We start from the raw sequence: 17,213 nt of genomic DNA, 5'->3' as shown, positions 1-17,213 counted from the left end.
AAGCTGGGCTCATCACAGAACACTGGTCAATGAGATCTCAGATCAAAGAAATGTCTGGAAACGACCAGGGGAACCATTTGAATACCATCCTGACTGTCGCCTGCCATACAACCTGACAGCCAACTGCCGACAGATTTCCTGGATGTCTTTCTGGAGTATACCATGCCACATCCTAACCAATTGGTCCGTTAGACTGCTGGTCATCGACGCTCAGTTTGATGCAGTTCTTATCACAGAAGACAGTTTTACTCTGGTCAATGAGATCTCAGGACAAAAACGTGTCTGAAGATGCCTGGGGCAACCGTTGGAATACCATGCTGATTGTCGCCCACTGGACAACCTGACTGCCAACTGCTCGACAGCTTTCATGGATGTCTTTTTGGAGGATACTATGCCACATCCTATCCAATTGGTCCGTTAGACTGCTGGTCATCGAGGCTCAGTTCGAAGCGGGGCTCATCACAGAACACAGTTTTACTCTGGTCAATGAGATCTCAGGACAAAGACGTGTCTGGAGATGCCTGGGGCAACCGTTGGAATACCATCCTGACTGTCGCCTGCCATACAACCTGACAGCCAACTGCCGACAGATTTCCTGGATGTCTTTCTGGAGTATACCATGCCACATCCTAACCAATTGGTCCGTTAGACTGCTGGTCATCGTCGCTCAGTTTGATGCAGTTCTTATCACAGAAGACAGTTTTACTCTGGTCAATGAGATCTCAGGACAAAAACGTGTCTGAAGATGCCTGGGGCAACCGTTGGAATAACATGCTGACTGTCGCCCGCTGGACAACCTGACTGCCAACTGCTCCACAGCTTTCACGGACGTCTTTTTGGGGGATACTATGCCACATCCTATCCAATTGGTCCGTTAGACTGCTGGTCATCGAGGCTCAGTTCGAAGCGGGGCTCATCACAGAACACAGTTTTACTCTGGTCAATGAGATCTCAGGACAAAGACGTGTCTGGAGATGCCTGGGGCAACCGTTGGAATACCATCCTGTCTGTCGCCTGCCATACAACCTGACAGCCAACTGCCGACAGATTTCCTGGATGTCTTTCTGGAGTATACCATGCCACATCCTAACCAATTGGTCCGTTAGACTGCTGGTCATCGACGCTCAGTTTGATGCAGTTCTTATCACAGAAGACAGTTTTACTCTGGTCAATGAGATCTCAGGACAAAAACGTGTCTGAAGATGCCTGGGGCAACCGTTGGAATACCATGCTGATTGTCGCCCACTGGACAACCTGACTGCCAACTGCTCGACAGCTTTCATGGATGTCTTTTTGGAGGATACTATGCCACATCCTATCCAATTGGTCCGTTAGACTGCTGGTCATCGAGGCTCAGTTCGAAGCTGGACTCATCACAGAAGACAGTTTTACTCTGTTCAATGTGATCTCAGGACAAAGACGTGTCTGGAGATGCCTGGGGCAACCGTTAGAATACCATCCTGTCTGTCGCCCGCCGTACAACCTGACAGCCAACTGCTCGACACATTTCATGGATGCCTTTCTGGGGGATACCATACCACATCCTATCCAATTGGTGCGTTACACTGGTGGTCATCGAGGCTCAGTTCAAAGCTGGGCTCATCACAGAACACAGTTTTACTCTGGTCAATGAGATCTCAGGACAAAGACGTGTCCGAAGATGCCTGGGGCAACCGTTGGAATACCATGCTGACTGTCGCCCGTTGGACAACCTGACTGCCAACTGCTCGACAGCTTTCATGGAAGTCTTTTTGGGGGATACTATGCCACATCCTATCCAATTGGTCCGTTAGACTGCTGGTCATCGAGGCTCAGTTCGAAGCTGGACTCATCACAGAAGACAGTTTTACTCTGTTCAATGTGATCTCAGGACAAAGACGTGTCTGGAGATGCCTGGGGCAACCGTTGGAATACCATCCTGTCTGTCGCCCCCGTACAACCTGACAGCCAACTGCTCGACACATTTCATGGATGTCTTTCTGGGGGATACCATACCACATCCTATCCAATTGGTGCGTTACACTGGTGGTCATCGAGGCTCAGTTCGAAGCTGGGCTCATCACAGAACACAGTTTTACTCTGGTCTATGAGATCTCAGGACAAAGACGTGTCTGGAGATGCCTGGGGCAACCGTTGGAATACCATGCTGACTGTTGCCCGCCGTACAACCTGACTGCCAACTGCTCCACAGCTTTCATGGACGTCTTTTTGGGAGATACTATACAACATCCTACCCAACTTGTGCGTTAGACTGCTGGCCATCAAGGCTCAGTTCGAAGCGGGGCTCAACACAGAAGACAGTTTTACTCTGGTCAATGAGATCTCAGAACAGAGACGCGTGTGGAGATGCCTGGGGCAACCGTTGGAATACCATCCCGACTGTCACCCGTCGTATGACCTGACAGTCTAGAGTAATGGTCTGTGGTGACATTTCATTTCATACAACAACCGATTTGTTTGTCCTCCACAGTACCCTTACAGCACAGTGATACGTTGATGATATTGTACGCCCTGTTCAGTCGCCAGTCATGATAAGCCATCCCGTGTTTACATTTCAGCAAGGTATTGCCTGCCAAGAAATGACGAGAGCTGCAAAGTCGTCATATCTCTTCCCAACTGAGAATGTTTGGAGTTTTATGGACAGGGCTCTCCAACCACCTTGGAATTCTGTCGATCTAACTCGCCAATTGGACAGAATTTGGCACGATATCCCTCAGGCGAACATCTTAGAACTCTGTCAATACATATGAAAATGAGTAACTGCTTACATAAGGGCCGGAAGTGGACTAAGCCGTTACAGAGTTGTATAATTTGTGAAGCTCATTCTCTTGAATATCTCATCAATTTTTCTCAGATTGTTATCATTAGCTTATCTGTACATGTATATCACAGAGATTACCTTGCTATTCAGATTCTTCCTTCGTGGTGCGCCGTTCATTTTTTTCTCTTAGCGTGTATAAGTGGCAGTGAAACAGAAACGGGTCAGATGGACAAAAAGTAAGTAACCTCTTTATTAGATTAACACATTTGTCCTATTGTGAGAGAAAACATGGAAAAATGTTTGCGGTTGACTAGGGAACCTGGATAGTAAACGGGGGAGCTTCTCTTTGATCGAACCAAATCAGCGGCCACCAATGACTTTTTTGTGGGCTCTGAAAATATGGACATCGCGTGAGGAGAGGGGCAGAGATTGTGACTGTATGGACGATGTGTCAATCTTGTTTTCATTATGCTGCAGAAGTTCTTCTGGGGAGTCTTCTTTTTTCCAGGCTGATATACACAGATGAGCCAGAACATTATGACCACCGACCTGCTGTCGGTATAAACACGTCCAGGCTACGGCGACGTCACCCGGTAAGGAATGACTGCTACTTAGACCACGGATGGTGCATACAGTAGCAGTGAGCGTACTGTCCGTGTGTAGAATGGGGAAGGCGCGTGATCATTCTGAATTCGACGAACGGCAGATTATGATGGCCTGGAGGCTCGGCACGAGCATTCTGGAAACTCGTCAGGTGTTCGGGGAGTTCTGCGGTCAGTGTGTTCAAAAAGTGGCGAACCCAAAATGAAACTACGCACAGATGTCGTGGGTTCGGCGCCCACCCCTTATCACAGATGTCGGACGTCACAGGCTGGGCACACTGGTAATACACGACAGGCGGCGAACTCACTAACAGTGAGCGGAGGACAAGTGTGTCTGAACACACAGTGCACCGAACACTCCTAATGGTCGGCCTCTGCAACTGATGGCCGGTGCATTTGCCAATGTAAACACCACGACATAAGCTAGTACAGCTGAAATGGGCATGTGACCATCGGTACTGGATGCTGGTGTAATGACAGAACTTTGCAGGGTCTGATTAATCATGTCGACGGGAGACGGGGGAGTGCGTAGTCTCAACTGCCCCCTTATGCTCTGGAGAAAATTCACATCGGGAGCTATGGGTCCAGCTCGTGCAAGGCACCATGATGGCCAAAGGGTGTTGTACACTGATCAAAGACCATGTACACCTCTTCGTGACGGTCACTTTTCCCTACAGCAGTGGCAGTTTTCAACAAGATAATCCGTCGTGTCACAAGGCTATGAGTGTGATGCGGTGGTTCGAGAAACATGGTGGCATGTTCTAAATGGCGTGCTGCCCCCCCCCCCCCCCAACTCGCCAGATCTGAACCTCATCCAACACGTCTCTAACGTGATATCCCTGCTCTCCTGAATTGTTAATTAAGTGAACTGTGTGGGCAGATGTGGTCCCAACTCCCTCCAGCGATCTAGCACGGGCTCCCTGCTTCCATGCCACAATGCGTCACTACTGTTGTCCGAGCTAAAGGTGGACATACTGGCTATTAGGTAGGTGATCATAATGTTGTGGCTGATCAGTGTAGGCAGCTTTGATGCGACAACAGACTCATTTTTTTCCTTTCCTTCCCTCAAAAAAAAAAAAGGAAAACAAAACAAATGAAATTGTTAGCAATGGAAACTGCCGAGTAGATTGTCTGAGGATACGGAGACGCAGAGTTGTTACTCGATTCACAGGAGCCTGTGGTGAGTTTGAAACTACACTACTGGCGATTAAAATTGCTACACCACGAAGATGACGTGCTACAGACGGGAAATTTAACCGACAGGAAGAAGGTGCTGTGATATGCAAATGATTAGCTTTTCAGATCATTCACACAAGGTTGCCGCCGGTGGCCGCACCTACAACGTGCTGACATGAGCAAAGTTTCCAACCGATTTCTCATACACAAACAGCAGTTGACCGGCGTTGCCTGGTGAAACGTTGTTGTGATGCCTCGTGTGAGACATGCGTAACACCACGTTTCCGACTTTGATAAAGGTCGGATTGTAGCCTATCACGATTGCGGTTTATGGTATCGCGACATTGCTGCTCGCGTTGGTCCAGATCCGATGACTGTTAGCACAATATGGAATCGGTGGGTTCAGGAGGGTAATATGGAACGCCATGCTGGATCCCAACGGCCTCGTATCACTAGCAGTCGAGATGACAGGCATCTTATCCACATAGCTGTACCGGATCGTGCAGCCACGTCTCGATCCCAGAATCAACAGATGGGGAGGTTTACAAGACAACAATCATCTGCACGAACAGTTTGACGACGTTTGCAGCAGCACGGACTATCAGCTCGGAGACCGTGGCTGCGGTTACCCTTCACGCTGCATCAGGGGCGCCTCCGATGGTGTACTCGACGACGAACCTAGGTGCACGAATGGCAAAGTGCCATTTTTTCGGATGTATCCAGGTTCTGTTTACAGCATCACGATGGTCGCATCCGTGTTTGGTGACATCTCGGTGAACGCACATTGGAAGCGTGTATTCGTCATCGCCATGCTGGCGTGATGGTATGGGGTGCCGTTGGGTACACGTCTCGGTCACCTCTTGTTCGCATTGACGGCGCTTTGAACAGTGGACGTTACATTTCAGATGTCTTACGACCTGTGGCTCTGCCCTTCATTCGATCCCTGCGAAACCGTATATTTCAGCAGGATAATGCACGACCGCATGTTGCAGGTGCTGTACGGGCCTTTCTGGATACAGAAAATGTTCGACTGCTGCCCTGGCCAGCACATTCTCCAGATCTCTCACCAATCGAAAACGTCTGGTCAATGGTGGCCGAGCAACTGGCTCGTCACAATACGCCAGTCACTACTCTTGATGAACTGTGGTATCGTGTTGAAGCTGCATGGGCAGCTGTACCTGTACACGCCATCCTAGCTCTGTTTGACTCAATGCCCAGGCCGTTGTCACGGCCAGAGGTGGTTGTTCTGGGTACTGATTTCTCAGGATGTATGCACCCAAATTGCGTGAAGATGTAATCACAAGTCAGGTCTAGTATAATATATTTGTCCAACGAATACCCGTTTATCACCTGCATTTCTCCTTGGTGTAGCAGTTTTAACGGCCAGTAGTGTACCTAGCAGAGAGAGAGGTGACGTGTGGGCCGGGCCGGTACTCACCGAGTACCTGGCGTCCTGGCGGTCCTGGCCGCCGGCGGCCGGGTTGGGGGCGGCGGTGGCGGCGTCGGTGAGGTTCCAGACGGGGTTCAGCTGGTGCGGGATGGCGCGCCCGTCCGGGTCGAGCACGCGCACGCTGGCCGTCGTGACGCGCACCGCCACCACCTCCTGCCGCTGCTGCGCCAGCGAGTTCCACAGCACCAGCCGGCGCGGCTCGTTGCGCGGCACCACCAGCGGCACCTGCGCACCGCACCACACACTCACCATACATACGTGTACACATAAGCAAATTTCTAGCATTTGTACACTTAGACTTGTGACAATGTTGACTGGAATACTCTCTTTCAAATTCTGAAGGTGGCAGGGTAAAATACAGGGAGCGAAAGGATATTTACAATTTGTACAGAAACCAGATGGCAGTTATAAGAGTCGAGGGGCAAGAAAGAGATGCAGTGGTTGGGAAGGTAGTGAGACAAGGTTGTAGCCTCTCCCCTGTGTTATTCAATCTGTATATTGAGCAAGCAGTAAAGGAAACAAAAGAAAAGTTCGGAGTAGGTATTACAATCCGTGGAGAAGAAATAAAAACTTTGAGGTTCGCCGATGACATTGCAATTCTGTCAGAGGCAGCAAAGGACTTGGAAGAGCAGTTGAACAGAATGGACAGTGTCTTGAAAGGAGGATATAAGATGACCATCAACAAAAGCAAAACGAGGATAATGGAATGTAGTCGAATTAAGTCGGGTGATATTGAGAGAATTAGGTTAGGAAATGAGACACTTAAAGTAGTAAAGGAGTTTTGCTATTTGGGGAGCAAAATAACTGATGATGCTCGAAGTAGAGAGGATATAAAACATAGACTGGCAATGGCAAGGAAAGCGTTTCTGAAGAAGAGAAATTTGTTAACATCGAAAACTGATTTGTCAGGAAGTCGTTTCTGAAAGTATTTGTATGGAAGCGAAACATGGACGATAAATAGTTTGGACAAGAAGAGCATAGAAGCTTTCGAAATGTGGTGCTACAGAAGAATGCTGAAGATTAGATGGGTAGATCACGTAACTAATCAGGAAGTATTGAATAGCATTGGCGAGGAGTTTGTAGCACAACTTGACCAGAAGAAGGGATCGGTTGGTAGGACATGTTCTGAGGCATCAAGGGATCACGAATTTAGCATTGGACTGCAGCGTGGAGGGTAAAAATCTTAGAGGGAGACCAAGAGATGAATACACTAAGCAGATACAGAAGGATGTAGGTTGCAGTAAGTAAGGGGAGATGAAGAAACTTGCACAGGATACAGTAGCATGGAGAGCTGCATCAAACCTGTCTCAGGACTGAAGACCACAACAACAACAAGTACAAGAAAAAATCGTTTTAATTTCTGGCCCATTCGATGTTATTTGTTGCGAATTTTCTGATTTTGTCCGACATAAATATTCTTGTCAATGACTGCGACACTGGAAACAAATGGTTCAAATGGCTCTGACTACTATGGGACTTAAGATCTCACGTCATCAGTCCCCTAGAACTTAGAACTACTTAACCTAACTAACCTAAGGACATCACACACATCCATGCCCGAGACAGGATTCGAACCTGCGACCGTAGCAGTCGCGCGGCTCCGGACTGAGCGCCTAGGACAGTGTTATAGGCCCTTTGCTGTTCCTTATCTATATAAACGATTTGGGCGACAATGTGAGCAGCTGTCTTCGTTTGTTTGTACATGACACTGTCGTTTATCGACTAATAAAGCCATCAGACGATGAAAACAAACTACAAAACGATTTAGAAAAGATATCTGAATAGTGCGAAAAGTCGCAGATGACTAAATAACGAAAACTGTGAGGTCATCCACATGAGTGCGAAAAGGAACTCGTTAAACTTCGGTTACACGATAAATCATTCTAATCTAAATGCCGTAAATTCAACTAAACATCTAGATATTATAATTACGAACAACTTAAATTGGAAAGAACACACAGAAAACGTTGTGGGGAAGGCTAATCAAAGACTGCGTTTTACTCGCAGGACACTTAGAAAATGTAACAGACCTACTAAGGAGACTGCCTACACTACACCTGTCCGTCCTCTTTTAGAATACTGCTGCGCGGTGTGGGATCCTTACCAGATAGTGTAGTGGACTGACAAGACAGCCAGTCCACGCAGACGGGTAACCGAAAGGCACGCGTTTACACACGCAGGCTTGCTTTAGGTCTGAAACAGGATACGTAATGAATGCTATAAAGAAAAGTACGTAGCTGCTGGAATACTTAACTTTAATCCATCATTTGTATACAGCATTCCTGATGATACAAGTGAGACTCTCTCTAGAAATTGTTAATGGCGCCTTGCTAGGTCGTAGCCATGGACTTAGCTGAAGGCTATTCTAATTATCTCTCGGCAAATGAGAGAAAGGCTTCGTCAGTGTAGTCGCTAGCAAAGTCGTCGTACAACTGGGGCGAGTGCTAGTACGTCTCTCTAGACCTGCCGTGTGGTGGCGCTCGGTCTGCAATTACTGACAGTGGCGACACGCGGGTCCGACATGTACTAATGGACCGCGGCCGATTTAAAGCTACCACCTAGCAAGTGTGGTCTCTGGCGGTGACACCACAGATGGGACTAACGGAGTACATCGAAAAAGTTCAAAGAAAGGCAGCACTTTTTGTATTATCGCGAAATATGGGAGAGAGTGTCACAGAAATGATTCAGGATTTGGGATGTATATCATTAAAAGAAGCGTTTTTCGTTGCGACGGAAACTTCTCTCGCAATTCCAATCACCAACTTTCTCCTCCGAATGCGGAAATATTTTGTTGGCACCGACTTACATAGAGAGGAACGATCATCGAGATAAAATAAGGGAAATCAGAGCTCGTACGGGAAGATATAGGTGTTCATTCTTTCCGCGCGCTATACGAGATTGGAATAACAGAGAATTCAGAAGGTGGTTCGATGAACCCTCTGCCAGGCACTTGAATGTGATTTGCAGAGTATCCATGTCGATGTAGATGTACATGTAGATAATTCTCATAACATGCCAGGAATGCTCCATGTGTTACCTAAGACAAACATATCGAAATTTCAGCACCTGGTACACATGGCACGTTAAACGCTCAGATACACTGAAGAGCCAAAGAAGCTGGTAAACCTGCCTAATACCGTGTACGGCCCCTGCCAGCACGCAGAAGTGGCGCAACACGGTGTGGCAAGGACTCGCCTAATGTCATGAGCAGTGCATGAGTCCTGCATGGCTGTCCATTAATCCGTAAGAGTAAAAGGGGGTGAAGATCTCTTCTATACAGTGTAAGTAGGCTGTTTATGTTTTCTTTAGGCCATGTAAGTAGGCTGTTTATGTTTTCTTTACGTAAGTAGGCTGTTTACGTTTTCTTATTGGCAACGTTACGTAGCGCTCTGTGTGAAAATCACTGGCTGTGCTGTGTGCAGTCTGTGGCTAGTTTGCATTGTTGTCTGCCATTGTAGTGTTGGGCAGCGGCAGCTGGATGTGAACAGCGCGTAGCGTTGCGCAGTTGAAGGTGAGCCGCCAGCAGTGGTGGATGTGGGGAGAGAGATGGCGGAGTTTTGATATATGTAAGAATGGATGTTATGAACTGCTATATATATTATGACTATTAAGGTAAATACAATGTTTGTTCTCTATTAAAATCTTTCATTTGCTAACTATGCCTATCAGTAGTTAGTGCCTTCCGTAGTTTGAATCTTTTATTTAGCTGGCAGTAGTGGCGCTCGCTGCATTGGAGTAGTTCGAGTAACGAAGATTTTTGTGAGGTAAGTGATTTGTGAAAGATACAGGTTAATGTTAATCAGGGCCATTCCTTTGTACGGATTTCTGAAAGTCAGATTGCGTTGCGCTAAAAATATTGTGTGTCAGTTTAAGCACAGTCATGTATAAATTTTTCTAAAGGGACGTTTCAACACCACATTGCAAGGCATCACAGATATGTTCAATAAATTCATTTCCGGGGAGTTTGTTGCGCAACGGAAGTGCTTAAATTCAAAAGAGTGTTCCTGGAGCAACTCTGTAGTAATTCTGGTAGTGTCGCATTGTCCTGCTAGAATTGCCCAAGTCTGTCGGAATGTACAATGAACATGAATGGACGCAGGTGATCAGACAGGATGTATACGGAAGTGTCACCTGTCAGAGTCGTATCTAGACGTACCAGGAGTCCCAAATCAGTCCAATTGCACTGTCACACCATTACAGAGCCTCCACCAGCTTGAACAGTCCCCTGCTGACATGCAGGGTCCATGTATTCTTAAGTATGTTTTCATACCCGTAGACTTCCATCCGCCCCATATAATTTGAAAGGATACTCGTCCGACCAGGCAACATGTTTCCAGTCATCAACAGTCCAAAGTCAGTGTTGACGGGGCCAGGCGAGGCGTCAACTTTTATACCGTGCAGTCATCAATGGTACACGAGTTGGCCTTCGTCTCCGAAAATCCACATGGCCGATATTTCGTTTAATGGTTCGCACGCTGACACTTGTTGATGACCCAACACTGAAATCTGCAGCAATTTGCGGGTCAGTTGCACTTCTCTCACGTTGAATGATTCTCTTCAGTTGTCGTTGGTCCCGTTCTCGCAGAATCTTTTTCCGACCGCAGCGATGTCGGAGATTTGATGTTGTATCGGATTCCCGATATTCACGGCACACTCGTGAAATGGTCGTACGGGAAAATCCCCACTTGATCGCTACCTGAGATGGTGTGTCCCATCGCTCGAATGCCGGCTATAACACCACGTTCAGACTCACTTAAAACTTGATAACCTGTCATTGTAGCAGCAGTAACCGATCTCACAACTGCGCCAGACCCTTGTTGCCTGCAGGTTCGAATCCTGCCTCGGGCATGGATGTGTGTGATGTCCTTAGGTTAGTTAGGTTTAAGTAGTTCTAAGTTCTAGGGGACTGATGACCTCAGAAGTTAAGTCCCATAGTGCTCAGAGTCATTTGAACCGCCTGATAAATTCGATGCGGAAGAGAAAATGAGAACAAATTGTCGAAACACGTTGTGCAAAGCAGCAAAAAGGAAGTAACTGGTGCAATTATATGTTGATTTTACTGCAATATATAAAAGCGCGCAATTTCCAGTTAGTTATCGATTTCGTATGTAGTTAGTGGTGAAATTTGAAAGAACTTGCGCTTAAGTTTTCTTAAGGTTCATTTGTGTGGTATCTCACAATTTTCTGTGCACAGTGTACGTCGAGAATAACTAACATAAGCATATATATATATATATATATATATATATATATATATATATATATAGGGTGAGTCACCTGACATTACCGCTGGATATATTTCTTAAACAACATCAAATACTGACGAATCGATTCCACAGACCGAACGTGAAGAGAGGGGCTAGTGTAATTGGTTAATACAAACCATACAAAAATGCACGGAAGTATGTTTTTTAACACAAACCTACGTTTTTTAAATGGAACCACGTTATTTTTGTTAGCACATCTGAACATATAAACAAATACGTAATCAGTGCCGTTTGTTGCATTGTAAAATGTTAATTACATCCGGAGATATTGTAACCTAAAGTTGACGCTTGAGTACCACTCCTCCGCTGTTCGATCGTGTGTATCGGAAGCTTTCTCATATAATATTGGTCTTCTTTTGCGTATGTTGCCCTTTAAGAAATATCAAACACAAACGTGCCACTAAAATTTTAAATATTGACATAAACAACTGGTTTTCTGGAACCGAAATTTTTCTTAGCGGCTGCTCCTCGAAGTGTTAAATTCTGAATGAGAGTCAAACGCTCTGTGATTCAAGAAATTCATCGCACATTCTCAAACCTAACATAATTTACTTTGCCTAAAAGGAAAATCACTTTAAAAGTACAGCATCTCAAAGGACCAATCGCGATGTGTTAGAAACGTAAACAGTTGTGACGTCACGCTCATCGAAAGCAGTTTATTGTTTCAAAGCACTACATAGTCTTTGGCCTAAAATCTTTGACACAGGTCGCTGTCGGCAAACGCTTGTGTGTGCACTGTGTTTAACTGTAAATGGCGCATTTTCTTTGCAACTTCAGTTTTATTTTGGTGTTATTCTCTCGTTTATGTTTTACTGCAGCAGTATTATTCTGGAGTCAAAATTACAAAAGATTTACCCGAAAACTCCAACAACGATAAATTCTCTGAAATCTAAAAAAGTCTAGTTTTCCCCGGTTTTCTCTGGCATGAAAAATTTCCCAGGTTTTTCCCGGATTTCGCGGTAGTCCCGGGGCGTGTGCACCCTCCTGTTTTGCCAGTTTTCATGTTTTTTCCTTTTCTGCGTTTTTTCGAATTTCGGTGTTATTTTTGCAAAAATTTGGTGTAATTTTATGCCAAATTTGGTGTAATTTTATGCAAAATTGGGTGTCATTTTATGCCACATTCAGTGTCATTTTGTGCCACATTCAGTGTCATTTTGTGCCAAATTCGGTGACATTTTTTGCTAAAGCAGGTATCATTTTTTGACAAATTCGACACTGCTTTTTTGCAAGATTCATTGTTTTGTTTTGCCGAATCAGATGTAATTTTTGACGATGTTTAGTGTCTTTTCTGCCAAAGTCGGTATCATTTTTTGGCAAATTCGGCGCTATTTTTTTTTCAAGATTCAGTGTTCTGTGTTGTCAAGTTAGAAGTAATTTTTTGCCAAATTCGGTGGTTTTTTTCCCCCTAACTGAAACGTTACAATAAATAATTTCGGTTCCGGATGGAATCTTATCTCTGTCGAAAACAGTAGTTGTATTAAGATTGATCTTGTTCTTACTTTTTTAGCATTGATTAGAGTTTGGGCAGATGGGAGTTTGGCTGTTCATTATTTAATAATAAGCATTCAAGTGAAGAAACCGGCGGGCATAATTATTGTTATAGTCCTGTGGCGTCTTTTATGGCAGAGAAGATGAAGGCATAAATGAAAACGGATTAATTCCTGGCTCGTGTCGGAAGTGGCCACCTGCGCGTACGTAAAAATTAAGAGGGTAATTCTCATCCTTTTCAAGAGCTTGCCAGTCTTTAACTTTTCTATTTCACGGCCAGAACATAAAAGGAGTAATAGCCTTGTCCAGATCAGGTCATCAGAGAAACCCTCTGCCCGCTGGACATCGATCTAAAGCGAGGCAGATTTTTTTTTTCTTTTCTAGATCGTAAAACTAACGATAATCATGAAATATGGCACCAAGAAATAACCTGTTCGTACCTCTCTCACTAATGTAAATCCCTTATGTGTGCTTCGACTAACGATTCCATGGAGAATGATCCTCAAATTGCGGGCACAGTTGAATTTCAAAATTATTAAATTATTCTTCTCTCACTGTGCAATCGACAATTTTTCTATCCCCGTTAGTAAACGCACATCACACAGAAGGAGATTTTACACAATGTCGCAGTTACTGTTTGCCAATTTCGGTGCTATTTCTGATGTCACATCATAGTTCGTTACGCGGGAAATGAGCTGTCAGTTCCAGATTACACACGAATCTCAAAGGAGGTAAATGCCATTTCAGTATTCAATGACTATCAGTTACGAATAACGGTAAACGGTCGGCCTCAGATATATACAGGGTGGCGCAGGGAAACGGGAAATTTCGAAATAACGTCATTTCCATGAATAAATGCATAAAACTAGTAATTTATTAACGAAAGTGAATTATTCAGTATGCCATTATTCAGTATGTCTTTACAATCAAAATTTCGAAAAGTGTCTCTTTACTTTTTAAAGATGACATCGGAAAGATGTGATCCCATTCGGCGTTCACACTCTAACAGCCTGTTATGAAAACATTGGAATGCGCGGTGTAGCAAATCTTGGGGAATGGCAGTGATTTCGTTTTCAGTGTTCTCCTTCAGTTCATGGATTGTTGCAGGACGTGTGCGGTATACCTTGCCTTTAAGATGTCCCCACAGGACGAAGTCGCACACACTGAGATCAGGGGATCTCGCAGGCCATGCAATGTCACCGTTACGTGAAATAATGCGTCTTCCAAACAACTGACCAACTGCTGCCATCGATCGTCGAGCAGTGTGTGACGTGGCTCCGTCCTGTTGAAACTACATGTTTTCGAAGTTAAGATTAAACTCGTACAGTCTCGGTGTAAAGAATGTTTGAAGCATTTCAACATACCGAGCGGATGTTAGTGTCACTGCACTATCATCCTCACGTTCAAAAACATAAAGGCCGATAACAAATGCTTCAAATGGCTGTGAGCACTATGGGACTTAACATCTGTGGTCATCAGTCCCCTACAACTTAGAACTACTTAAACCTAACTAACCTACGGACATCACACACATCCATGCCCGAGGCAGGATTCGAACCTGCGACCGTAGCGGTCACGCGTTTGCAGACTGAAGCGCCTAGAACCGCTCGGCCACACCGGCCGGCTGGCCGATAACACCATGACATGATGCAGCACACCATATTGTGACCTTGGCGCTATGTAGTGGTCGCTGGTGAAACTCACAAGGATTGTCCTGTGGCCAATAACGAAAATTCTGTTTGTTCTCGAATCCGTTCAGGTGCAAATGGACTTCGTCTGACATCCATAAGTTACCAAGGAAATTCGCGTCCTCGTTGATTTTAGCCAATATCTGGCTACTAAGCTCCATACGCGACGCTGGGTCTCGTTCGCGTAAGCGTTGCACAATCTGCAACTTATAGGGATGGAAGTCTAATTCGTGCAGTATTCTTCGTAAGCTTCATCGCTTAATCCCTAGCGAAGATGCGTGCTGTCGAACGGAGCCGCGAGGACTTGTCTCGATTGCAGCTCTAGCAGCTGCAATGTTCTCTGGGGTACGTACCGTTGGAATGCCACCTGCAGGTTTCTTTTTCAAGGCAGATCCTGTTTCTTCAAAATTACGCACCCACGTTGTAATCGCATACGCAGATGGGACACGTCCGTGACGTCCGAGCTGGTAATGCTGTCGAAATGTTCTCTGCGCGGCAGTCGCACTGTCACCATTTTTGTAAAACGCTCTCACAGCTACTGCCCGTTCCAAACCAGTCCAATTCTCCACGATTACTAAATGGCAATGTGTTCACATCAATTGTGCAAAGTTTCGAACATCTGCTGCCAACTGTAACGTTCAAAATTTCCCGTTCCCCTGCGCCACCCTGTACAACATTTATTATTCGAGAAACTGACAAATTTCAGGCTATTCCGTAAAAATCGCCCATTTCGCGTTATTTCGCAAAAACCGCCAATTTCGCGAAATTTTCTGGTCTCTAAGCATATAAATATTTGCCAACGGCCTCGCCGCACTGGCAATAACGGTTTTCTTCAGATGACCTGAGTTAAGCCCTGTCGGGCTCGGCTAGCACCTGGATGGGTGACCGCTGTTGGCAAGATGAGCGCACTGAGACCTCTTGAGACCAACTGAGGAGCTCCTTGACTCGAAAGTAGCGACACCGGTCACCAAAACTGACAACGGCTGGGAGAATGCTGTGCTGACGACCACATGCCCCTCCGGTTTTTTTTTTTTTTTTTGTGGTTTTAGGGCGCACAACTACAGTGGTCATTAGCGCCCAGACTAAGTTATGAATGCACTGCGAGGCATAAGGCTAAAACAGCAACTAAAAAGGACAACACTATAAAAGGCACATTGACAGGCAAGGGATTAAAAGAAAACAGCATAATCAAATATCCTTAGACAGGTTTGTCAAGTGGGTAAAACGAAGAACGCGAGCAGCTGCTCCCGGGTCATCCGCTAAAATGTCATCCAGAGTACATGGCAGGCCAAGATCAACGCGCAGTGTATTAAAATTCGGACAGGACGTTAAAATGTGTGTGGCGTACCGTCAGCAATTGCCCACATGGGCAGAACGGCGCCGGCGCAGCCGTCAGCAGATGGCGATGGCTGAACCGGCAGTCTCCAATTCGTGTTGTTGTTGTTTTTGTTGTTGTTGTCTTCAGTCCTGACACTGCTTTGATGCAGCTCTCCATGCTACTCTATCCTGTTCAAGCTTCTTCATCTCCCAGTATCTACTGCAACCTACACCCTTCTGAATCTGCTTAATTCATCTCTTGGTCACCCTCTACGATTTTTACCCTCCACGCTGCCCTCCAATGCTCAATTTGTGATCCCTTGATGCCTCAGAACATGTCCTACCAACCGATCCCTTCTTCTTGTCAAGTTGTGCCACAAATTCCTCTTCTCCCCAATTCTATCCAATACCTCCTCATTAGTTACGTGATCTACCCATCTAATCTTCAGCACTCTTCTGTAGCACCACATTTCGAAAGCTTCTATTCTCTTCTTGTCTAAACTATTTATCGTCCACGTTTCACTTCCATACATGGCTACACTCCATACAAATACTTTCAGAAACGACTTCCTGACACTTAAATCTATACTCGATGTTAACAAATTCCTCTTCTTGAGAAACGCTTTCCTTGCCATTGCCAGTCTACATTTTATATCCTCTCTACTTCGACCATCATCGGTTATTTTACTCCCTAAATAGCAAAACTCCTTTACTACTTTAAGTGTCTCATTTCCTAATCTAATTCCCTCAGCATCACCCGACTTAATTTGACTACATTCCATTATCCTCGTTTTGCTTTTGTTGATGTTCATCTTATATCCTCCTTTCAAGACACTGTCCAGTCCGTTCAACTGCTCTTACAAGTCCTTTGCTGTCTCTGACAGAATTACAATGTCATCGGCGAACCTCAAAGTTTTTACTTCTTCTCCATGAATTTTAATACCTACTCCGAATTTTTCTTCTGTTTACTTTACTGCTTGCTCAATATAAAAATTGAGTCCAACTCCTAACCGGGCCAAAACGACCTCCTCCCGCCGAGAAGGGAGTGAAGATGTCGTCCGAGCCGTGGGGAGAGGTTTCAAGGCCCGAAGCTCGTTTTCAGTAAGTTTAGCCCAATCGGCATGCCACACCGATAAAATGCGCTGACAAATGAGCCTGCTAAAATCAGATGAAGGCACACAACAAGAAGCTGTCCGAGGCTGGAGGACCGCAGCCTTGGCCGCGGCATCTGCAGTTTCGTTCACAGGGATACTGACACGGCCAGGAACCCACAAAAAGGGAACCGGAGAACCGTCGTCCACCAGCTGCTGAAGAGAGCGTTGGATCCGGTGCACGAAAGGGTGAACCGGATACGGATCACTGAGGCTCTGGATGGCGCTCAGGGAATCGGAGCAGATGACATAAGCAGAATGTAGGTGGAGGCGGATGTAAAGAACCGCAAATAGCTCAGCTGTGAAGACCGAA

At 45.7% G+C, this 17,213-nt stretch overlaps 1 protein-coding gene across 3 annotated transcripts in view; it reads right to left on the bottom strand.

Annotated features, from left to right (window-relative positions):
* The window catches only part of LOC126108851 (alpha-mannosidase 2), an 880,291-nt gene that overhangs the window by 160,199 nt on the left and 702,879 nt on the right, over window positions 1-17,213 (bottom strand). For all 3 annotated transcript variants that reach the window (XM_049914220.1, XM_049914219.1, XM_049914218.1), the window contains exon 11: window positions 5,978-6,214. In XM_049914220.1, the coding sequence (XP_049770177.1) occupies window positions 5,978-6,214 (237 nt within the window). The remainder of the gene's footprint in view (window positions 1-5,977; window positions 6,215-17,213) is intronic.

Source organism: Schistocerca cancellata, chromosome 11 (assembly GCF_023864275.1).
Source record: "Schistocerca cancellata isolate TAMUIC-IGC-003103 chromosome 11, iqSchCanc2.1, whole genome shotgun sequence".
NCBI classification, from domain to species: domain Eukaryota; kingdom Metazoa; phylum Arthropoda; class Insecta; order Orthoptera; family Acrididae; genus Schistocerca; species Schistocerca cancellata.
Note: the sequence above shows the minus strand (reverse complement) of the source record. Positions and strands in the feature narration are given on the sequence as shown.